The 26,185-nt window shown below is 37.3% G+C and overlaps 2 protein-coding genes across 2 annotated transcripts in view; one reads left to right on the plus strand and one right to left on the minus strand.

Annotated features, from left to right (window-relative positions):
• Positions 1-3,221: 3,221 nt before the first annotated feature.
• On the minus strand, positions 3,222-7,488 carry LOC132552445 (G-protein coupled receptor 157-like). The gene is made up of 4 exons (XM_060216611.1): positions 7,059-7,488; positions 4,311-4,522; positions 3,809-3,988; positions 3,222-3,458 (listed from the first exon to the last, which is right to left on the minus strand). Exons 1-4 carry the CDS (start codon positions 7,486-7,488, stop codon positions 3,222-3,224), a joined length of 1,059 nt encoding a protein of 352 aa, XP_060072594.1.
• A 7,159-nt stretch (positions 7,489-14,647) lies between these two features.
• The window catches only part of LOC132552482 (hillarin-like), a 32,057-nt gene continuing 20,519 nt past the window's right edge, over positions 14,648-26,185 (plus strand). The window contains exon 1 of the mRNA XM_060216658.1: positions 14,648-15,244. Within this exon, the coding sequence (XP_060072641.1) occupies positions 14,648-15,244 (597 nt within the window). The remainder of the gene's footprint in view (positions 15,245-26,185) is intronic.

Raw genomic sequence — 26,185 nt, forward strand, 5'->3', positions numbered from 1 at the left:
CTATGTGAAAATACATATATTTATATATGATCTGATTAGTCAAAAATGAGTGAAAACATCACAACTGGTTTACTCAGTAATATTTTCACAATTAAAAGCTTATACTTTACTTTAAGAAATGTAATGAAATATATATTATAGCTGACAGTGAGTGTATGATAATGTAAAATTATGTGATGTATGTATGTAATGGTGAAAGTTAATTTAACTTGTATTAAGGTTGTAAGATGTTTTTAATATTGGCACTGAATGACTTCTGTAAGTATTGGAGTATCAGAAATATCATAAATGTGTCTTTTTGAAGTGATGTTTTTTATACATTGTTGTGGGCAAACTTCATATACCAGTATGTTGATTTAGACAGGCATAGACCTAATATGTTCATCTAATATACAATTTTGTTTTGTTTGTTTAAATTAATTTCAACAACTTTTACAGTAAATATTACATCATGAGTTTACCACTAAATTCTTCAATACTCATTTTGCTTTAGAACCAAAGATTGGGAAAAAGATGAAAGTATGAACTTAAAGATCTATATATGCCTGTCTGATAAATCAATAGATTTTGTGATCCATGTTTTTATCTGTCTCAGTATTTGGGAGATGTTGTGGCTTAAAACATTAGGCTCTGTTTATGTGTCTCACTTTTGTTGAAAACAATTTGTTTTAGCTTGAGTTATTTTTATTGATTACTTTGAATAAATTGGTTTATATTTTGCTTTGTGTTTTATTCTTAACTCTTAAATAACAGAGTTAGATAAACAACCATTGTACACTAATCTAGGTCAATATAGACACTAAATATTCAATAGATGATAAAAGTAACCTAAATACATACACATGTACAGTACACAGATAACAATAGTGCATAATTGCACTACAGGCTACTAGAATATATAGGAGATAAAAATAGAAGTTTCCATTAGTAGCTGTATTCCTACTCCAAATCTAGTATACATTTGTAACCTTCACCTCCACATCAAGCTGTAGCGTCTGTATTTCTGTTGTATCTTTACTCCCAACTGTGTCTGATTTGGTCTGTCCGTCTTTCATTTTCACAAATTGATGATTAACCACCATTTCCCCAAGGGTCTGTCTGGGTATAAGTAGTTTGTTGGATAACTTCCCAAAACTTTGCTCCTAAAGGCGTTATGAGAAGAGTAGGTTTTTTAAGTCTTTATGCTGGGGAATTCAGGTTCCAGATTTAAATGATATATTGTGATTTTAACAGTATGTAACCTGTCTTTATACCAGCTTGTGATCCAGGACAGTTTTAATGGTTGGGATGTTGCTTGTATACAAAAATCTTCATATTCACTTTAAATGTCTTTGAAAATGCGATGCTTGTTTTATATATTGTTGTTTACATAGACATGTGCACCTACCAGAATCATACAGTATCATTGGCCATGTTTCACTCAGTTGCCTCCTACATTTCAAATATTTAGGTCATTAGCATCACTGACTAGACCTATAAGGACGAAACAGTCTATAAGGCACTTTAATACATTAGTGTACTGTATGATTTAGTATTTCAAGGTACTATTCACTTTGGTTCTATAATCTTTTCACTGAAAACTCAAAACTTACCCACACGTTATTTGCCATTGTCGAACAGCAAACCTTTGATTACAAGAATCTAAGGCCTATATAGGAATATATAAAACTTTTCTCCTGTAGTTGACAAACTTGCCAAAACCCTTAAATTTTACGTTCAGAAATATTCACATCCTTTTTATAACAAGAAATTCATTATGTCACCAGAATTAGAGAACAAGGAGACAGAAAATCCTTTCTACGTTAGCCACTTCAGTCGGTCTTCAAAACGAAACCAACAAGGACATTTCGGCATCAAATTGTATAAGTGTGACAATTTCGGATTTCCTGACGTGAATTTTCCATTTCTATGTGGTAATATATATCACTGCTTCTTCCACTTGTGGTATTAACATGTGCCAGTTGATTCGATATGAAGGGCTTGGTCTCGTGTCAGGATTTCCGTGAAAGACAGCGACATATCACAGATAACTCGCCACAGGGTTTCTAGATATACAGACCGATGATAAATTCTGGTAAGGTATAGTCTCCATCATGATCTCAGTTGGAAATATTTATGAAATGAAATATGCTCAATGTATATAGGAGAAATTGTTATGTCTGGAGGTTTCAATTGATGTTAATCCTTGTTCGTTCTCGTTTGATAATGTGATACTACTTTTTCTGTATATCTGCGGATGTCGTCGGTGAGGCAGAGAACGATTACACTTCCGGTAAAAAATGTCCGTGTTCTCCTTAGTTTTGTTTTTCAGGAGACTTTGTATGAATGCTTATTTCAGTCTTTATTTTTTTAAGTTTGAAATAAAATTCTTTAGACATGTTGATATACTCTTGCTTAACTACACTTGCATGGATTTAATAGGCATCTAAAAACATGAAACACAAGCAATTCGCCTATGCTGAAACGTAATAATTCTGTCGACAATAAATGCTCCAGGATGTCTGATGGTAAAACTCTTCAAAATGTTGCGATCCACTCTCTTATGCCTGTGAGATTTAATTTGTACCATTCGAGAGATTTCACTTGGTCACTAACGATATTGCTCACGAGTCAAACTCGCAGGCAAGGGCATCTCAAAGCTCTTCCTATTTTCCCATTTTTTTCATTGAGCTTATCAATTTGCAAAGGAATTTTAATCTTCACAAACTATGCCTCGAAATAGCGCCACAGGAAAAAAGAAGATATGTAATGCTTGATCAATCTCGTTTTCTACAACATAGAGACAGGCGTGTCCAGCATCAAAATCGATACATTTACAAACGAGAAAATGTTTTGGTTGAAAATAAGTATATACTCTAAAATACGGACAGGAGTAAAATCCAAATCGGCGTTTTATAGGCTGTCTTTGAAAGGGCAAGACAAGAAACAGAAAAAAATATAAAGTGTTGCAACGAGATTTTAATGGTATCTGAGCAATAAGAAAACACGAGTCTTCGAAGAGGAGGAATCAGACATGAAATCAACATTGTTATGGAAATATTGGGTTGTTATTTTTATATTCAGGTTGACGTCGCTTGTAAAACAAACATAAATTCCAACACAAGGACAATTGTAATGTAATTACAATGTATGTTGACCCGGCAGCTTCAAACTATATATCAATGCGTTATTGCAGCTTCTATGGAGAAAACGTTTTTAGTTACTCAAAAAGAGAAAAATCCCTATATTTCATCCTCTCCTGTGCTTCTCATTAATTCTTCTCCCTCTGGTCCCTGTGAGCCCAGTGCTGCCATCTCCACGGGGATCCTCATTGTAGATTTCTTGCAAGTGATGGGACAAAGTCTGCAGCAGCAACAGCAACAAGTCTTAAATTTTGGCGCCAGTTTCGTCCTGACGGCAGTGGTATATATACAAAAGATAATGGCATTAGCCAGTCCCTGGCTGTGGTTTCCAATCTCCTGAAAAAAACAAAAGTCTTCTTATTAATATACATCCTTTTAGTTGAAATTGTGAGTCTTGGAAGCTAGTCCGAAAGAAAACAAAACCAGCGTAAAATCTTAAAGAGAACCATTTCTACAGCGATGCCTAGCATGCATTTAAATGAAAAATGTACACAATCATACCGACAAGTAGAAGATTTTCTGGTTGGGTTATTGGAATACAAAGACATTTTAGCAAACCGAAGGGCGTCACAAGATATGTAAACAAAACAAATATATATATATATATATATATATACATATATACAAGGTTAGATATCCACGAGTAAGGCTGTTTTGGGAGTTGATAATAGTATGCAGAATGGTACCTGAAGAAAGACGAGCCAGACAGGACTGGGGCTGTGCAGGGACACTAGAAAACTCCAAGTACCCCAGACTTGAAGGAGGATGAAAACGATGAGAATTTGGCGAAGGCGGGAGTTGGCAGACGTGATGATGCTGAACAGGTTCTCTGTCGACTCGCCAACATCCTCAGCATGCGGCGGCTTCTGCAATCGAGTCAGGACCATTAACTCTCTCAAACCTGCCGACCACTTTAAGAAGGAAAGGGTTACGCTTTTACCAAAAACATTTCGCTTAGTTAGAATAATATAGCTTAAATGAGGTACGATGATTATATACCTCTCCAAACCTCAATGCCTTGCGAGACAGATGGTGTAGTATTGCTAATTTTCACGGTGCTTTTCTTCTCAAAGGTGGAAAACGAACATTTCTAAATCCTACATCAATCACTTCAGTGTTCGTCGTCGTCAAGGGCCGAACGAAAGGAATTTCCTTCTCCACTGATGTTTGACCTCAGCGTTCACTTACCTTGACCAGTGAGTGCCATTGCAAAACGGTGTAGCAACAGGCACACACAACAATAGTACCCATCTGCCATCCTGGACCTGTCAGGAAAGCCCACGTGACGTAATCCGGGGCATGGTGGTCGATCCAGCACCAGGGAGGACGGTTTTGATTGGTCAAAGGTTGGGAATCGAACCCAACTACATCTGACACCAGGACCGCAATCGTTATACCAACTACAAGTTATCAGAAATGATATACTAATTGTAAGGTAACATATTTGCTTTTAAAAACATATCCAGCATACCTCTTGTAAAGAATGAACAACTCATTGTTGAATTAGAAGCTAGTTTCTCAAGATTGATTTGCCTCCAAACTTGCTTAAGACAAATCAGAAATTTGTTATGCTTAATATGATATGAAAATATTTCGATTCCTGCAAAAAATCTGTTGAAAATTACGGTATCGAAATGCAAAAACAAATGTATTAATCTAGCCAAAATTAAAGAGGTATGGCGCTTTAACCTGACAGAGCACCTTTTTCAGTTCATCGGCTTGGTCGTTCTAAAAATACATGACTAATGATGACAGGTAAACGTGCATTCTGAGTCACCGTGTCTAAATATAGAACATGTACGTCCGGAAAGTGATCTGTTTATGGGTAAGTCGTTGGTGACAGTATGATTAAAGCTGGGAAATGTGCAGGGAAAGACAAACCAAAAGATATATTCAATATGTGACCTTTTGTAATTCTGAAGATACATTGAACATTGAGATGACATTATATCATGTCTCCAACACTATGAAGTACGATACTATGTCACTAGCATTATCATGTAATTCAATGGCTGTATTCAGTATAACCAAAGCTACCATGGTCAGTAATTGCCGCAATCTTATTGTGAATAATTGCATTAAATGACGCTACCCGCGAGAATTATTTTGTTAAAAACGTTATTGAAAAATCGCCGAAATCGCACTTAAAACTTCATGAAAATTCTACTAACGTGTTAGTAACGTCTTGCCATCTCTGTTCGCACAGATGTAAAACTAATTGAAATTTTATTGGTAAATTCAATGCTGCAGTCATAATCAATTGACAATTTTGGTCCGATATAATTTTTCAGCTTTTCGGTATCAGCGCACGCTTGTACCGATTTTCAAGGATGTGATTTAAGTTGCATTTGATAACACTGGATTAGGTTCAGCTACCTGAAAGTTGGTACATGTGTGCACTTTGAGTCAAAATAGGATTTGACGTCGGGGAAACATCCATGTTTTAGTGCGTATTTCTCCAGGTAGCAACTTTGACAATCTGTAAAAAAAATATAGCACACGACACATTCCAGGATATTGTTTCTCATGATTGGTATCTGTATATATCTAATTGAAACTACCTATCCAAATTCATTGAAATAGAAAAATCGTGTTTTTTTTTTTATTTTATTGTTGGTAACATTTGGGTCGAATATGGCGGTTACGCGCCATATATCTTTTATGAAATGTGGATCACAGGGACGAAAGTTTGTGATAGTCTATGCTAATGTATACTGCAAAAAGCACTCAGCAGGACACTCTGACGGGTCACATTATAATGACTTCGTTACAATACCACAATGTTGAACGTTAAGCAATCCTCGAGTAGTAACTACCATTTTAAGGACCCTTGACAAGTTTTGACCAAGGATATAAGACTTTTCTCACATGAGCCAACGCTCGATTAAAGGTCAAACGCGAAACAATGTCAGGAAAGACACTTAAAAATATTAGTGGTTTCGAAAGAAGAGAAACAATACACTCCAAAACGAAGTCGCCTCTTACGAAGCCACAGTTTTTATGTACCCTACACACAGGGTCGCTCAGGCAATAAGAACGCAACTACAGTAATACGTACGTTTGTCCATATAAAATTATTGCAGAAAATTCATATACCATTCTAACGGTATCCACCAAGCTCAATCTTAACCTGGTTGATGTCCTATCTGTGTATCGTTGTAACTTCAGATGGATGCATCAAGGAAAAGGTGGAGTAGTTTCATAGAATGTTGATCGGTTCTAATGCGATCCTATATGCAACAAGTGTTAGGTAAAACTGCCATCTCTCTACGCCAGGTGATAACTACATTAGGGTAGGTCTATGCATACATACTGTAACCAATACGAAGGTTCTTGTGGTAGGAAAGGTATAACTAGGGATGTCCAGCGGTGAAGTATGGACGGCAGTGGGTCGGACAACTTCTGAAAATTGTGACGTGGTTCTGCCTGTGTGGGAGTGAATGTTGTTGCGTCAGTAAGCAGTGGACAGTAATTACGTAAACGATGTGAAGTCTAACGAAAGAGTGTGAAACGTAATGGAATGTAACTTTATAGGTAATTATTTAATGAACGTAACATTGAAGGCTTTCTATGTAAAACAGAATGACATAATGTATCTCGTCAGTTCTCCTTATGACCAGTGTAAGCAAAGAACGCAGTAGATGCTTTGGCGTGTTCGCCATTTTTGTGGAGGTAAGGGTGTGGGAGGAGGGCATGCAGAGATGATACTCGAATTCATAATAAATTTCAGCGCAGTGAAGAATTAAACACTGGGGGATTCGTGTACTCATGAATAACTCATGATTTAATACACAAAATATACAATGCAATATTCCGAGCGAAATGGAATTTTGCATGCCGAAAATTATTTTTGCATTCCAGTATACTCCGTCTGTGGCCCAAAGTAAAAGGAAAGGGAATTCTAGTGCTTTAGCTTATGGTGTAACAGTATCATACTTGGTATACTCCAACAGACCAAATGGAACGGTCCCATCAAGGCTTTGCCGAATTGCATTCGTTTCCACGACATGCTAACGCACAGGAAAAGACCTAACGCGCATGTCCAAAGGTAACTTCCAAGGCGGAAACATATGGTGAATGCACTTGAAACAGCACACGGTGTAAATGAAACGAATGCTGTTTTCTCGTCATACCCGATGATAGTGGCGGCACCTATTATATGTCCCACACAAGCACCAATATTGCATATGGTGATATATACTAGTATCTTTCTACCAGTTCCACGTAAATTCCGAAAACAAAGATATGTTCCAAGTATCAATGCGCAACCGCAGAGGGACATGCATGACGTCAGCAATCCCACGGCGATGTAGGTGTTGTTGAGTGTAAAGTAAGATGTGATGTTGTTAAGGTTTATATCAATCATGATGGAATGGTGTTGAAGTGGACGGGTTACCCAATTACTCTCGTGGCCCCCAGATAGAATAGATGAACTGGTCAATAACGATCAGGATACCAACACACTAGAATTAGAGATTCTTCATAAATAAACATCTGAAATTAAAAAGAAATTAATTAGAATTAACTTGGGTTGTATGTGGCCACCAATTAATATAATACACTTAACTTCATCGCTAACATATATGCAGTATGACAACACTGTATAATAAGAGACGAATTTTCGCTGCGTTTATTTATTCTCCTGCATGTACGAATCATGCATGGAAATTTAATCTGTATGTAAACTATATGTACAAATTTATGACAAACACCACTGTAGTACATGTGTATCGCAGCGTCACTCTTTTTGTGTATGTCCCATCTAGGGATGAAAATAAAATATCGCTAAAAATGTACTTCAACGGTATAAAACGGGAAGTCCACACCCCCGGGATCTCGGAACGTTTGAGGTGTTATTCACGAACAAGTGATACTCTATTGTGAGATCATTAAAATGGGTTTCTCAAGTCCCTGTGGTTCATACATGTTTAAGCATGCTGTGTAGTGTGTTCGTGCGTTTAACAGTTAATTGTACAGATTTCAAGGGACTACGTCTAGTTTCAGGTTTTCTGTCACTTTTATGTTAAAAATCAATCGGCTATATTAATGATAAACAAACATCACACAGAAGGAAGATGTGAAATATTAACACGATGACCTTTGACCTTTCAGCCTGTACCGGTATAGTACAGAAGTGCATACCTGTATAAAAATATTTTGATGACAGATCTACATGTTTTTCTGTAAATGTTACTTATGTAGGATTTCAAATCTTACCTGGCGATCAATCACATTTGTTAGTCTGGGAGAGCCGAGTCGTTTGATCAGCAGCCATGTTGTAAAGAATTGCAGTCGTTGACAGATAAAGATGTGACGAGACTGTCGTGGGTCGAACTTTGGCTTCTGATAAATGCTAGTGAATCACTGATCAGAGTACTGTACATACGTATGTACTGTTATATCCCCAGGTTTTATCTCTTAAACAAAATATACCGTAGTCTATGCTGGTTTATGACATATAATTTCACATTAGGTTGGCGATCGTATTTTGTCGACTTGTCTTATATTAGATACATCATTTAATTCATTGATTGATTAATTAATTAATTACAAAATACTGCTGTAGGTTCCTTTCAAAATAAACAAGAACTTGATACACGATATTATTCGTTGAAAAGGAGAAAGTAAACAAGTAATACTGTGAAAAAAAAAGACCTAAAATTATGACTAAGGTCGGACAGCAGCTGTGTTCTATAAGCTGCTTTAACGATCGTTTTAACTCTACTTTCCAGTTATTTGATATTTATCATAGTCTTAATCGTCATAGATTTCGCTGTCTTTGTAACAAACTGGGAAATATGTCGCGCAGGCATCGGGTACATTTTTTTTTCAATTCATATCAGTTTGTTGCATTTTACATCGATAAATGTACATTTCTAACGACAAACAAAAAGAATAGACCAGTCAAACATACTAGTACAATTTTTGTCTAAAACAATTATCAAATAAATATGATGTCAGGTTCTGCGGCATCCAAATGTTTGCTTTCAGTAAGCATCGGACAAGGATATGGAAGTGTGGCGCAGATTTTCTAGACATATTACTGTTAAATACCAGTATATCTAGAAAGACGAGGTCAGGTTCATATACATCAAAAGAGAAGAAAATTTGAACTGAGAGAGACATGTACTATCGAAGTATGATACCGGTTATATTAATCCTAAATTTACAGGTTACACAGGAAGGAACCGAACTCGACATTAAAAGACAACCACAATACATTCAGACGGATTTTTTAAAGGTCAACTATCTGAAGAAATCTTCACCTGAAGCCTGGTGTATAAGAGAGGTCCTAGGCAACAAAATCTTACATTTTCTCTCGTTAGCCTACATTTCAGTGTCTGTGTCCGTGTCTCCTGTGTCTGTCCTCCTCAGCAGGAATGTGCTGTAATTATGTAATTATCGGATCTTGTACAGTAGTTCTCATTGATACCTCTATCTATCTAGATAGCCGTTCTCGGCATTACGCAAGAACTCTTTGGTAAAGAATATGTTGATATAGTTAGACACCAGTGTAATAAACTGAGCTTGGGCCAAAATAGAAGGTAAAATCGAATAGACACGTCAGTCTAGGTTAAGAACAGGTTTATATGCTATGTTTAGACAGGAGAAGTGTAGACATGTCAGTCTGGGTTAACAATATGTAATATCCATGTTTAGACAGGGCAAGAGCAGACATATGCTATGGTTAGACGGGGAGAGTAGACATCTACTTTGTTTAGACAGGGTTAGTGTAGACACGTCAGTCCGGCTTAACAATAGGCAATATACTATGTTTAGACAGATAAAATGTAGACATGTCAGTCTGGCTTAACAATAGGCAATATACTATGTTTAGACAGAGGAAGTGTAGACACGTCATTCTGGTTTAACAATTGGTAATACACATGCTTAGACAGGGTTAGTGTAGACATGTCATTTTGGCTTAACAATAGGCAATATACTATGTTTAGACAGGGGAAGAGTAGACATATACTTTGTTTAGACAGAGTAAGTGTAGACATATGCTTTGTTTAGACAGGGTAAGTGTAGACATGTCATTCTGGGTTAACAATAGGCAATATACTATGTTTAGACAGGGGAAGAGTAGACATATACTTTGTTTAGACAGAGTAAGTGTAGACATATACTTTGTTTAGACAGGGGAAGAGTAGACATATACTTTGTTTAGACAGAGTAAGTGTAGTCATGTCATTCTGGGTTAACAATAGGTACTATGCTATGTTACGACAAACCTCAGCAATGTAATGTTATAAAATGTCAACTTGAGTGGTCAATGGCTTACATTGTAGTTTTAATCAGATAAACATTTCTGAATCACCACTTAATCAATGCCTTCAATAAATCACTAATCACTTGTAATTTCCTGGGAGTTTTGTGGCGGTTTAATCCCCAATCTGTACCGGTATGAACATTTAATCTAGTTGTTTTTGATGACTCCTTGACAATCTTAATCATTACATCATATCAGTAGAATTTAGCAAATGATAAGTTATCTCCCCTGAAAATAATATTACCCAAACATACATGTATGTACGTACATCGACACTACTAAGTCTATTTATTTTTTCTGTTATTGGAATCACCTATATCATGTCGGAATAAACCATCATTGGCGTATGTAATTGGGAACACGTGCTTATGTCGTCTCAAATAAACGTCGCCGCAGATTATAACACGTGTAATGTTTGCTATGGAACTGCGTCAAGCTAACCAGGCTTCACTCGGGTATGGTGTCCCATGATGCGTGTGTTATCATCGTAAACCATTTCCGGTAGTAACATGGATCACATATTGTCAGCTTTAAAACTTGGTTCTGTCACATAAAATCGATATTGGATATAACATAAGAGACGTTGCTGCTTTATTTTAAGCTATTCACGAGGTATGCATCTAATTAAATTGATTTCTTTAAATCACATTTAGATTATGAACTTAATAAGAATTACAGACTTAAATTCCATGTAAGCTTGCAAAAGTTTGAGTGAAACCTTAGAGCAGGGACGTATATTAACGATGATATATACGTCCCTGCTTAGAGCATTACTGCGAACCTGCGGAACTGTTGTGACCAAAGGCACGTTAATCCACTTATTCTTCGAACTATTTACTCCAATACAAACAGAATCGTCGGGCTTGAATAAAAGGAGATATTGGACATCACAGGTCGTCCATTGGGGATTAAATTGACGTCTTTATCTTCAGACTAGGTAAACACACCTGTGTAATAAAATATAAACAAATCGTGGACCTTATGCTGTAGATTCATACGATATATACAACCGTGTTGGGAAGCTTTCGGACATCGTACAGTCTCACACCCTCCCCGCCACCTACAGTTACGTCATGTCATCTTATACAGTCCAATACTCTTGTGCTGTTCATATTGCGTACCAGGACAGAGACCCCCTCCTCCCACTTTGCATCTAAAAAAATATATGTCAGATAGAAGAGCTATATAACAAGATTTGTCAAATGATTTAAATGTAACACCTTGTTGACAAAATGCGTCCGGCTAAGCACGAACCTAGATGATTCTATTTATAGTAACGGCGACCTAAATATTGATTTTAAGTGCGTAAGATTTCTTTAAACTGAAATACATTTTAATTTTAATGGTGAGTGAGTACATTAAACCACGGGTACATCTAAGATGTTTCTGGGTAGTATACCATCATGTTTACTATAACTTATCGATGGTACACAAGTCCCTTCGTCCAGAAACATTGTTAAATGTCCTTGTGCTTCCCCAGGAACAGTGTTACACGCGCCTGTGTATAACTATTATGAACAGAGCCATGGGAGCGAGGTGTGAGATTTCTGGTCACGTTGACACATGGTGTCAATTTCGGCCTCGGGACACTTTTTTATCTCTGTCCCGATATCTAACTTTGTTATAGACATATTGTGTTGTGTATCTAAACCTAAAACACTGAGTTTTGCGTAGAGTTTGGACAAAAGTTTTATGTGTCTTGGTGAGGGTTCGGGCCAAACATCGGTGATAAGTAAGGACACACATTCCGGTCGGGCTACCCAAATCTTGGAAGCATGCTTTCTGAGCTGGGTGTACACACATTGATTTCAGCAGAGCAGATTTCTTTGTAGATAAAAACTGGAATGACAGACGTGTCATCCTAAACATCCGCTTCACAACTTAAAATGTCCAAATAAAAGTTACGGATAAAGTAGTGACCTTGAAGGTTCAATGTCATAGTGTCAACATTTCTCCTGAACATCCTAGTAAGATGCATCATGCAATCACGTGATATCACAGACAGCTTACGAAATACATTAACATAAACAACAGTTGGAGAAACCGAAGACCTGAATGACCATAGCCAGGCCAGAGTGACCGGACGACAGGAATTACGTCGGGCTTGTCATGGTCAGCTATCGGAATGCAGAAATTGTCAACTGACGTGTCACATAATGTCTGTTTATACGTTTTAGCTGACCACTTGAATGTAACAAGATGGACATTGTTACATTTTTATGAGACCTCACATTCCCCAGTGATGGCCAGTGATGGTCAGCCACCTGCCGGCCCCTACTTCTACGTAACGTGTTTATCCGGACGTCGCTGTTTGTACCTAAGAGAATACAAAAGGCTCGGGAGTGACTGTTCCATAAGAAAGTTAGAATTAGATACAGCAAAATAATGATTTAAGAAATTCGTTATACAGCAGTAATCATGAAAGCGTCGGAGGAAAATCAAAATTGTTGACAAGAAACATTAAAAACCATATTTGGGGTCTGAGGGGTGGGTGTTAAGGGGTTGGGGGATGGGGTAGGATGTACTAACCACAAAATATGTAACGCCATGTTTTTGGTAAGATACTAAAAACATTTATCACTTCTGTCAAAAGTACATCTGGTGACATCTTATGACCAGCACCATGTAGGATGTGATTTTATCAACACTTCTATCGGTATCGCACCATAACACAAGCGCCCTGTCCTTGTGGTCAGTGTCGTTTTTAACATTCTCTGTTATTTCGCATCATTTTCTCGCCAATTGAATTAAATTAACACTTGCATAATTAATTTCTAACACAAAATTTCGTAAAGACATGTTTGCTATCATGCGCAATATTTGTGGTCCATAATATAAATGAGTTTTAAATAATACCAGACTCACAAAAATGACCTCCTCCCTTTTTCTACTTGTAAAACTTACTAACAAGATAATATATATATAACACGTTTATCAATTTGATTTTTGATACGAGATTATTTCCTGTGTTATCATAATTTTTAATTGAAATCTTGACGTACTAGTGTAAGTCTTAAATTGACTGAAGATACCTTGAATCGCGTTACAAAGAATCGAACTATATTTACTTATTTACAAATCTTCTCAACACGTATTGGCATTTAAAACTTCTTGTATAACTGAAAATATGAAATTATGTATATTTGGTCTTCGTTTTAGAGATGTTCATAACCGAGAGAAACTTCGTTAAGGAGAACAAAAATGAAACCAAAATAATTTGTGATAAATATAACTCGCCATTGATCGAAAAGTGTTGTTACAATCATAATACACTCACAATTTATGTAAAAGCAAAACATGTTGGAAATTCGATATCCATCCGTCTTTTTAAACTGTTCAAAGGTCGGTGTTAGGGACAGAGGAAGCTGTGTTCAGAGTATCTGGTATTATGCTTAATATAATTATCCGTTGAATATACTATTATCTATTACAATTAAACACTCATCTAAATATAAACTACATCGATTAACCGTAGATAGGAGGTCAGGTATGAAATAAAACGTGATATAGATACCCTATTTATTGTCATTACCTCAGGTCCGGATATAGATATAAATCAATCAGCTGTGTCCTATAAATGGGCTTATCTCTGGCGACTATTAGCTGGATAATAATATCGTCATAATTGAATGAATCACTGGTTTTACGGTAGTGGGCGACCTGCTTGTTGAGCTAACTTTCCTACTTGACTGACCGCCACTTACGGCCACAGTAGCTGCACAGCGTGTATTCGTTGTAATTGTGCTGACGCGCTTCACTGACTCCGCTCTACCTGTGTACTGTCTATAAATGGAATCGCCCGATGAGCCGGTGCATAGATTTCTCGCCCAGGTGAAAAAAAGGATTTCACAGTCAGAAAATGGAGGATAGTGGACACACTGGTCACATGTGAGGTTGTAAGTTGCCTTATATATGTATATTACTATCAGCAGCATTTTAAATTAGGTCCACATCCCGGGAACTCTACATACCTGTGTGTATTGACTTTGCAATTTACCTGTGGGAACATTACGAAGGTAGGGAGACCGTCGTTCAGGTAGAACGCTACGTAAATGTGTATAGAGCTATATGTAGTACTGTTTATACTAGAGTTCGGAAAGAAGAGAGTCTTCCAAAGTATGGTCTGGTGTCTTAGTGTATATGAAAGCAGTGCTTTACGACGTACAGAAATATACATGTGAATCTACATTAGGATTATAGTCCCACATATTGCTTGTGTATTTGTGAATACGATTTGTTTAGATAAGAAATAATGGCGACTGCCTCCGACGACAGGCGTGCTGCGGAGAGAGGGTACCAGAGTCTCTCGTCTCTGTTCCGACCCCTCCCTGACAGTTCCAACGACTGCTATAGATGCAGCAGAAAGGTCTACATGCAAGAGAAAATTGGTCCCGTTCACGATGTAGTGTTTCATAAAAATTGTTTCAAATGTTTCGTGTGTGGCCAGTTTCTAAACATCCGGAGTTACTGGTCCAATGCCACAGATTCAGGAGACAAGGAGGTGTATTGTAACACCCATGCTCCCAGGATCGGAGCACCAAAGTTGGGACCAGGGGCCCTCGGGATTAAAAACGCAATGGATGCCCAAAAGGGTTACCAGAAAATGTCTAAAAAGTTGAAGCCCGAGGTCCGGGAAGCTGGAACATTACGTATCCCCAGTTACGGGATGCAGGCTGTTGAGGTCCAAAGGGCCGTTTCTGTACCAAAAACGCAAAAAGTCACGTCGCCTGACCAGTCCGGCCCACAGTTCGGCAAAGACGCTCTCCACATCAAAGGGCCTATCGACGCTCAGTTACTGATGAAGGGTAACCAGCTGCTTCACGAAAAACATCACTACCCTCCCAACATAGTAAGTATCTTAACAATGTACACTGGTGAACAACCCCCCACCCCCACCCCCACCCCCATCCCCCCACCTACACACAGTGTAGTAGGTATTTTAATCATATGAACATCAACCCCAATATAGTAAGTATCTTAACGGACACTGGTGATTACCTCCCCCCACCCCACCCCCACCCTCACAGTGTAGTAGGTATCTTAACCATGTATACTGGTGAACAACCACCCCCCCTCCCCAGTAAAGTAGGTATCTGCACATTTACACTGATGAACAGTAACCCCCTCCCAATACCGTAAGTATTCAACTACGTACACTGATGTACTCCAACCCCTACCAACATAGTATCTCATCAACGTACATTAGTGAACACCAGCCCCCTCCCGACATAGTAAATATATTAACTTTGAAAAAAGAAATCAGTGTAATTAATGTACTATGTTCCTATATATACGGTCATAAAGACGGATATTGATATCACATTGTATTTTTTGACTTCGCAGTATAGTATTTTCCTGTCTTGTGAACCAGATCTTGGCCGAAATCGGATACATGAAGAACGCCACCAATACTTTTCAATCCTTTATAGTTTAGTGCATATGTGGTTTTCATGTACCGTAAATACATCACCAAGAATCGTACAATTGGAGCGTGTCGGCATGATCACGGGTGGAGAACGTTGAATCATGTCCATTATACAATGTAAAAATCTATATTTATAAAACTTGTTCTACTGCCTGTTTTTAACGGCCAAGACTTCAGTACAAGTGTGTTGTATTCAATTTCGTATGTAAACAGTAATACAGGGGTTTGCACTGAACTCTAACGAACCTACATAAACCAAAGGTGTTGTGTTATGATCGTTATTTTTGTGTATTACGGAGACAATAACAGTTAAAACGACACCCTCGAGGACTGTCCACGTAATCTCCAATCGAGAGTACGTGTGCCATCACCATCAAATATTTGATTACGAACGACTTGACCCATGGCTATGTAAGTGGGTATTTAAAAGTGTATGATTACCATAACTCGACATTTTAACACCCGTCTATATTGACCAATACATCCGTGAAGGTTTTACCAGGTATTCAACACCCACGCTTCTATAAACCTGTATTAATCACCTAACTAATGCTGCTGGCACATACGTGTAAGGTAATAGGAATACATTATTTGTTGTTAACCAACAACAATAAAGGTTTTGGAGTCTTTGTACTCCATATTCATAACCATGTAATAATGATTAGTCACGAACTGCTACCAATGCCCATGACATTTGAACCTTTGAACCCAATGTAAGACACATATACCTAACGAACACTGTTTTGACTTGTGAACACTTGCTTGAATCTTAAAACATAGATTGGACATATTGACAAAACAAACTACGCGTGTTAACGTATTAAACATATAATAGACAGCTATTCTATAATCACTGGGATTTAAAGATCGGTGACCTTGACACCCAATCACATGAACTTGCGATAGATTATCTCGCACAAAAACTGCCGCGAGTTTTATATTTTCTTATTTTCGGAATCGGAGGGGGGCCAGGAGAAATAATTGAAGGTGACAATATTTCAAAAATTGACTTTATGACGTAGTACACATCATTTGTGTATCTTGTGTTGTCATGTTTTATTCATCCATGTAGATTATCGATCGTATTCCATGCATACACACGTTTACAACTGGCGGGTAGGTGGCTGATTTAGAGTTAAACAAAACCCAAGGAAATAAAGAAGACAAACCTGTTCGTACCTATACCTCACGTCTGGCGTGAAAAGCATAGAGCACTTAAATGTCTCGGCTAGATCTTTTCTATGGAAAAGCTCATTATCATACAAGTAGGAGATAACTTCGACACATTTGTGTAAACAATGATAATGCATATGTTACGGTAATAAATACACGTGTCTAGATGTAAAAGATACAATTTATAGACACGTATAGTGGTAAATGCACGTATAGCTTCAGTAGATACACGTATAGTGGTAAATACACGCATAAGTTCAATAGTTATACGCATAGTGATAAATACACGCATAACTTCGATACACGTATAGTGGTAAATACACGCATATCTTCAATAGATACACGTATAGTGGTAAACACACGTATAGCTTCAATAGATACACGTATAGTGATAAATACACACATAGCTTCAATAGATACACATAAAGTGGTGAATACACGCATAGCTTCAATAGATACACGTAGAGTGGTAAAAAACATAAAGCTTCAGTCGATACACGTATAGTGGTAAGTCGCACTTACAACTTCAATAGATACATGTGTAGTGGTAATATTTATACACAAAGATAATAGATACACGTGTTGTGGTAAGATTCACTAAGTTTCATTAGATACACGTGTTGTGGTAAGATTCACTTACAGCTTCATTAGATACACGTGTTGTGGTAAGATTCACTTACAGCTTCATTAGATACACGTGTTGTGGTAAGATTCACTTACAGCTTCATTAGATACACGTGTTGTGGTAAGATTCACTAAGTTTCATTAGATACACGTGTTGTGGTAAGATTCACTTACAGCTTCATTAGATACGTGTTGTGGTAAGATTCACTTACAGCTTCATTAGATACACGTGTTGTGGTAAGATTCACTTACAGTTTCATTAGATACACGTGTTGTGGTAAGATTCACTTACAGTTTCATTAGATACACGTGTTGTGGTAAGATTCACTTACAGCTTCATTAGATACACGTGTTGTGGCAAGATTCACTTACAGCTTCATTAGATACGTGTTGTGGTAAGATTCACTTACAGTTACATTAGATACACGTGTTGTGGTAAGGTGCATCTATAGCTTTAACACAATCACATGTAGTGGTAATAGATACAGTGATATATATATACACACGTGACAAGACAAATTTGTAGAAGCAACATATACACGGGTAATGGTATTCCGACAACAATGGTAGGATATACCATTGTTTTACACTTATATCCTGGTTGAGTGCTCAATTATAATTGGCTGATATGGCTAATGGGTTCGAAAAAAATATATACTCATTCATTATTTCAAAATGTTCCCAACCATGATTTTAACATCCTGATCCGTGATTCAGTAACTCCATCCCACTCAATCATGTACCTCGTGTAACACGCGCATAGTTTGTCCTTAACATTCTCTATATTCCGTTTCCACATATTTCACAGAAAAAAGACCGCGTTCGCTGCAAATGAATGATAATTAGAAAATCGCCATTTCGCGTCGTGGAGTGAGATTATTTTGTTCTGTCTCTACAAAAAGACGACAATTATAGCCCATTTCCCTCGAAATAATGAAATGACAAATGGCAGTCACCGAACCTTAGTGACGTCAGTCCAATAGAGACGTTACCATGGTCGCAACATATTTCAATATTTATCACGATTTCGGTCCATTTCACCATAACTTTGACTATAATCGCTCGCTCCGAATTTTTTGTTGTAAACTGCGACCAACCAACATTTTAGATCTTGCTATAACTGGTAAGTTTTAGCGGATTGTGCCTGTAGTTACCTCCCTGGTAGTCCATATCTGATCTTAGTCAGCATACAATTATATCTGCAAAAAACCAGCAGATCAGCCTCATTTCAATTTAGATACAAAACATCACCGATACATTTGAGCATTTTCTATACCGGGTAAGACTACGTGGTGTGTGAAATAGTAGTGTAAAATAGCTGATTGTCAACGACTGTTTAAAGTATACTCACAAAAATGTACGGACTAGAAAATAGAACGAAACAGCAAAATCATCTTGTTAATAATTACTTTAATTTGATTTAGATATGGTGTAGGATAATCGTACATTAGCCATAGTCCATGAGATGACTATTAAACTATAATCCAAGATTACCCAGATATATTTTACTTTCAGTAAGATTTGATGATAAATGTCACAAACCCAGTTACTCTTACTAACATGTCCTCGAATGCTGTTTGCTTACGTCATGTTACCCGTGGCCTTACCCAAACCTAAGTACCCTTATCTCTTTAATGTTGTCCTCGATATACTCTGTCCACATTACGCCGACCTGTCCGGTATCTAGGCAGACCCATATATCGATGTAAGGGATCGCACAACCAGTAGACAGGACCGCTATCTTGTAAACTTTTCATTTCGAAATCGATCATACTTAAACTACCATTATCTGTCCATTTCTCTGAACTCACTGAAATTTCACCACGCGGTAAATGATTGAATTAGAGATCGAATAATTTAATTTCGATCTGCAACATCAACAGGTACGCAAACTATTTTTGCAATTACATAAGTAAGGTCTATCTCGTTAGTGGGAACGTTAATGTCGAAACTGGAAAAAGTACAAAATATAGATGTGTATATATATATATATATATATAGTTCACGTACTACGGATATCGGTTTTAATCCAAAAAGTTTGTCATTTTAAATCACCGTTCATATGCTTACATTCCTCAAAATTAACATAACCATCTGTAGAGTTCTGAGTAGCCGTGTTGGAATTGACCTACACTTTATAGTATGTCTGATTATATGAAGTACATGTTTATAATACTCCTTTACTTTGTTCTATTCTTTTTCGTCGTCTAGAACACGTGTTGCGTTGTTGTCTTCTGATACAGGCGAGACTATAAAAGGAACCAAAGACGGTGTAACTTTACAACATTACGTGGATTTATATAAAGTAAACACAAGGTCTTACAGCCCCTAAATTAATGTGACAAAATGCAAATTACATCAGAATACGATACGTTAATGGTCTTGGTTGGTAACAACTTCATTTATTTGTGGGTTAATGTCTTGTGTATAATAAGCATTCGGGGTCAAGTATGTCGCATTGTCTCCATAATGAATGCTGCGTGGATTAGATTTTGTGTTTGGAGAATGTTTAGTTGACGTAAATGAGGTAAAGGTTGTTGCGTTGATTATTAGCATTCGTGGTTTAAGTAAAATATTCTTTGAAGGCATGCATGAATTTAAACGTAATAAATAATGCATAACGGAATGTAAAAATCCGGAACTTACAAGTACATGTTCAATTAAAGCCATCCTCATGTTCATTTGTAGATATGCATCTATGACTGAAAAATGCTTTCGAACAGTTTTACGTTGGACGTTAACACGAAATGAAATCTGATATCTCGACGGTGACTTATAGTCTCGTTAAACCTTGTCGTTCTCTCCAATTGTTCTTTCATCAAGTCGTCTTGGTTTCTTCGGCTCCCGAGGTTATGTAGACTCAACTGATTCATTTACAAGCTTATGACGCACTCTTTGAGAATTGATTTGAAAATTCCTCCTAAATCGGCATTCTAGCGTGAGAACAAAGACAAAGAAAATTGCTACATTTTCACAGAATCTTAATTCAATCAAAAACTCGAGAAACTTTGTCCAAATAAGAAAAAAAGGAAAACTTACACGGAGATTGATAGAAAATACAAGAATCGCGGTAGTCCGGAAGGGTAAGCGTTTTGTAGCCAAAATAGATAAATACAGCTTTGTTGTTTTTTATTGTTTAAAATCAAAATCAGACAAACGTTGGAGAGGAAATCGTGACTACGATTGTTTTTATTACCAGGACATAAATCAAGTTTAACAAAGGCCCAAATTTCTTTACGTTTCTTGACAACAAATTACACGGAGAAGTTAATGCATTGATATTAGTGACACGTGTAACTGAACGTGTGCAAATTACCTAACACCTGTGTATATAGAAAGGGCGTGTTCTGTATGTCATGGTCTACGGGATGGATATACCTATATCTACATACCAAATGACTGTAATCCAAAAATATCATGCTTCCGTGGAATTTAGACATCATATATGATATTTTTATTTGAATATACTAGTTACGACACTGCTTGGTTACCAAGGCTCATTTGGATGTTAACGAAGAGAAAATACCATATTGAATAGTAAATTATGAAATGCACATTTGTAATTCATTGTGTTATGATATAATGAAACCGGAGTTTAACTGATGTTTTCAAAGAAGTCAATTGTAGGCAATATAAACCACAGGGATGTTGGTATGAAGAACATTCATTTCAGGATATGATGTAATACGACAAGTTACAAGAATATATATAAAATGGGCTTATACATGTAATGTGCCCATGTGTCCGGACTCATTTTGACGAAGCAGGACGGGTTTTGATCTAGACATTGCTTTTTACATGGCACTATCCGGTCTATGTACACGCGTTTGTACATCGCAGGAAGGTACATTAATGTTTCAGTGTAAGCTTCTGCAACCTGTCATGTTCATTTTCAAGAGAAGGCGATTCAACTGAATACAATTATCAGTTACGTCATATTGTGTTGACAGCTTACGTCATAATTTACATCTACACCGATGTCTCGCACGTGTCCACGAGATACAGGTACAATGGTCTAACAGTGGTCAGGAAGGACATTGTAAATATGAAGTATCACTGCTGTTTATATGTCTGGGAATAATTGTACCAAAAGGCACACGGGACTTGTATCGGGTAAAACAAATAATAAATAGAACAGTATCGTACATTTGTTTAGTTCTTCAATGACCAATCAGTGATGCTAAAGTGTTGAAGTAAAGGAGGCGACTGAGGATAATATGAATTGGTAGCAAGGTATCAAAATCTAGACTAGGCGGTGGACTTGCCGCCATATTCAATTTCATCTGATTTTCAAATATAGGATTATAACTCCTAAATCGTATGATAGTTTTGTTGAGAAATTAGGTCACCAGTTTACTTCTTACAGTCTTTTATCTAATTGCAAAACGGCAAGTTTTATTTCATGTCAAACTGTTGCAGTTGTGTGAATTGATGTTGTCGATAGACAGCACCAGGTGCTTCAACTCGCGTGCAATCCAGTACGTCTACACATGCTATAACTTACCAACCCTACACATGTAGGTATTAAACGTCATTTCAGATGAAATACTATTCGATGTAAAACTGAGGCGTTGATTGATTTTAAGTTATTGATTTCTGAAACCTGACAAGATGCATACCATTCCATATTAGTAATTATATCGTCGTAAAAGTCCGCATATGAGAAATATGGCCTTGACAACATAGTCGCTCGATATACTTTCGGTGACAATTACTTGAATAATTCATTGCCACATCGTGTGATGATAGGAAAGAAACTTTCCCTACATATTCGTCTGTATGTAGTTGCTTTTACGTCGACGGGTTTATGTGCCTCAAACAGGCCCTTGTTCTATATATTCCAATCAGTACATATTCTAATTTCATCTGTTCGATATTCCTTTACCACTGTCTCGGTTAATACCGCTAGGAATACTAACTGGAACCATCGCGTCTAATTCTTATGAATGTTTTTTCCAGTTCCAAAGTTTCACAAATTGATGCAAATATGAGTTTTGTGTACCTATTTCAATATTTCCTGATTTCTATTTCCTTTCTATCCCTTCTGTATGTGTGATTCTGTTTAATTTTCCCGGCAACATTCTACACACACTTCCGGTTGTTGGTAAATAGGTGTTAAAATACTTATGATTGTTGCATGCTAGTCTTTAGACACGATCTGTTATTTCAGAGTACCTACCAGTCTGGTTGCTATACAGTTGCTCACATTCTCTTCCGGTTGTTATTATATTGACTTGCAAACGCTTCCGGTTGATATTATATTGACTTACAAACGCTTCCGGTTGTTACATAGTAGTTTACACCTCTTCCGGTTGCTATGTAGTAGCTTATTTTTACATTTTTATTCTGTTGTTTTGGAGGTGAAAGGCGGTTAATCAAGAACGTAGTAATTAAGTCGACTAGTCTGTGAAGGTCACCTTTGCCCAGATTGCGTGTTAAAAGCAGTCTGATATTGGTCCCGATCCAAATTTGGAAACAAAGGATTGGGAGGCTCCTCGGATAACTATCCGTTAGTGAATGCATTACATTTGAAATATGTCCTGAATGTGTCGGTTTCCAACACAACTACCTTCGTACAACGCGGTACGTTATATATATTGACTCGGGTTTGTGTGGTTACGTATTTTTACAAGAGGTTGGATAAAGAGATGTTTAGAATCACCGACTAGGTGGTAATGTGTCTATAACGTGCAGTTTGACCTTCATGCAAACAACTTTACAAACCTGTCAGACAAGTTTAGATGTTGCTCGTTTTATTTCCATTGACATACCGAGTTATTAGTGGTGGTGCGCTTTGACATTTATTCTTAAAACGTTTGGGCTCCGAAGGGAAATTGAAGTCAATGTCGATTCAGGATTACCGTAAGCAAAGTCTGAGTTTAGTTTAAATTTGACTTAAGTAAGTGTTAAATACGTACTTTATATAATATTGCACTTCATAACCCTACATTGTTAAGAGAATAATTTTTATCCATAATTGTGTTTTGTTTTTGTTTTTTTTTTACACGTATTGTAAAGGAAGTGAACGACTTCCGGTTTACTATTTTTGTTTTGTTGATGATGGTTCTTACTATGGAATGTCGATACAAGTTTTCATATCATGTTGTTTTTCTGATCTCGCCCGCACTGTTTTATCAAAATGTCGAACCTGGTGTGTTTGGAACTCATTAATATTCGTAAGATTAGTGTTAAAAGATATTTGCAAAAAACTGTCCTTTGATAACACTGGCGTACGGTAAACTTGATCAACTATGCACCGTTACCTCTCACTAAACACAGGTATCATAGATAAACTGTCTCTGCAATATACAAACCAGGTAGTTTTAAGTTAACGCTTCAAAAGTGAGAGTTAAACAAAAAAAATACATTGTGGATTTTTTTTGTGAACTGTGACCCGATCTGACAATCTATCTGTGGTAACGACTCGGCTGTCAATCAACATTCCTAACTGGGAACCCATTGGCGGTGTACGGTCCGGCGATTATTACGTCCCTGGCTGGTTGTGATCTGACCTAGACTGACATAATGTTGTCGTTCTCCGTCACTTTGGAGCAGTACACCTCTATAAATCGATAAATCTGCCTTATTTGGACTTGTGAATTACATTAAAACTTTGTCCTCTTTTAAACGTTTTTTTACACTTAAATAGATTTTACAAATGTGATACTTTCTAAATATATTAACTTACCACTATATACCTTAATGGTGGAGCGGTAGGACATCAGAACGGCGAATGAGCGGTCAAATACTGCACCACATGTCAAGTTGAAAAAAAAATTAGGGAACCAATGTCTATTGTAGGTGATTGGGCGAACACATCAAAATGATGAGTAGGCGAAAGGATAGGTGGATTGACGAATACATTAAGAGGATGAGTAGGCTACATGATGGGTGGATTGGAAGAATACATTAAGTTGATGAGTAAGCTACAGGATGGGTGGATTGACGAATATATTAAGAGGATGAGTAGGTTACACGACGGGTAGGCTACAGGTGAGGTTACACGACGGGTGGTGGAATATATTAAGAGGACGAGTAGGCTACAGGATGGGTGGATTGGACGAATACATTAAGAGGACGAGTAGGTTACAGTATGGGTGGATTGGACGAATACATTAAGAGGATGAGTAGGCTACAGGATGGGTGGATTGGACGAATACATTAAGAGGACGAGTAGGTTACACGACGGGTGGATTGGACGAATACATTAAGAGGACGAGTAGGCGACAGAATGAGTGGATTGGACGAATACATCAAACTGATGAGTAGGTTACACGACGGGTGGATTGGACGAATACATTAAGAGGTCGAGTAGGTTACACGACGGGTGGATTGGACGAATATATTAAGAGGATGAGTAGGTTACAGGATGGGTGGATTGACGAATACATTAAGAGGATGAGTAGGTTACAGGATGGGTGGATTGACGAATACATTAAGTGAATGAGTAGGCGGCAGGATGGCTGGATTGGACGAATACATTAAGAGGACGAGTAGGCTACAGGATGAGTGGATTGGACGAATACATCAAACTGATGAGTAGGTTACAAGATAGATGGATAGTTAGAGTATATCTATAAAGGCGAATAACCAGTAGCTCTGAAGGTAGATAACTATGATCGGTGACAGGATATTGGTTAGAGATCTCGACAAGTGGAAAATTGGGGTTTATTGATCAGGAAATTTTACAGATCATTCTTCAGAATGAACTCATAGATCGGAATCAATGGTTCGATACCTCACTAGTTTTGGCTGAATAGGTTAACTATCCGCCTGATCAAGGGCATTGTGTGTCTGCTGATTCTGCGATCGCCATGAAACCACACAAACAGAAGTTGATCAGACGACAGGTCCCCAACAGCATAAACAATCGATAATTAACCGAGCGGAACGTTAAATATGTACGAGTATCAACTAATTATGATAAGCGACTGTGGTAAGATCAAAATAGCGCATCACACGGACAGAGAATTTCATATTTTAAAATGGTTTCGCTTTGATAAACATACCGTGTCGATGGGAGCGTAAAAATACGTTAAACATATCTGAAACACTCAAAATAGAAGTTACTTTCAGTTGATATTGGTGTGACAGATCAAATCATACCTGATATAGTGAATAAAAAGAAACCCCTTAATATATTAAATCGTCATTTCAGTATAGTCATGATGAAACGTTATTCTGTGTGTAAGCTTTAAAACGAGTGTCAAGCTTAAAAATACCAGGGATAGTTTAATGTTGGTTTCACTTTCGATTAGAAAGAGAAGGTCGTTTTCTCATTTGCAGTCTGATTATTTCTATCAAATTTCATTTCAAGTCCATAATTCTGGAGAGTTCGTGTACTGGATATTTCTGATGCCAAGGAAACGATGTGTATTCGAACGGTTGCAAGTTTGTACCCCATGGAAACCAGGTTCATTCTAACGACAAGGGTTAACCTTTCGCTGCACAGTTCTATTTTTCAACTAATCTGAGCCAGTTCCGTGTTTTCTTACATACCAATGGGGGGTAAAATCGCACCTTAATTCTTCATTAATCTGACTCGCAGAGCCTGCCATCTCTCCCCAC

The sequence above is a fragment of the Ylistrum balloti genome, unplaced genomic scaffold (assembly GCF_031769215.1).
Source record: "Ylistrum balloti isolate Yb309-2 unplaced genomic scaffold, AGI_CSIRO_Ybal_v1 Utg370248, whole genome shotgun sequence".
In the NCBI taxonomy this organism is placed as follows: Eukaryota; Metazoa; Mollusca; class Bivalvia; order Pectinida; family Pectinidae; genus Ylistrum; species Ylistrum balloti.

Coding starts and splice junctions, on each gene's coding strand:
- LOC132552445 (XM_060216611.1), bottom strand. CDS start 7,488: ATGATTGATATAAACCTTAACAACATCACATCTTACTTTACACTCAAC. Junction 4,523..7,058: donor GGTCTGTTGGAGTATACCAA/GTATGATACTGT, acceptor GATAACTTGTAG/TTGGTATAACGATTGCGGTC. Junction 3,459..3,808: donor TCTGGCTCGTCTTTCTTCAG/GTACCATTCTGC, acceptor TGTTTTTTTCAG/GAGATTGGAAACCACAGCCA.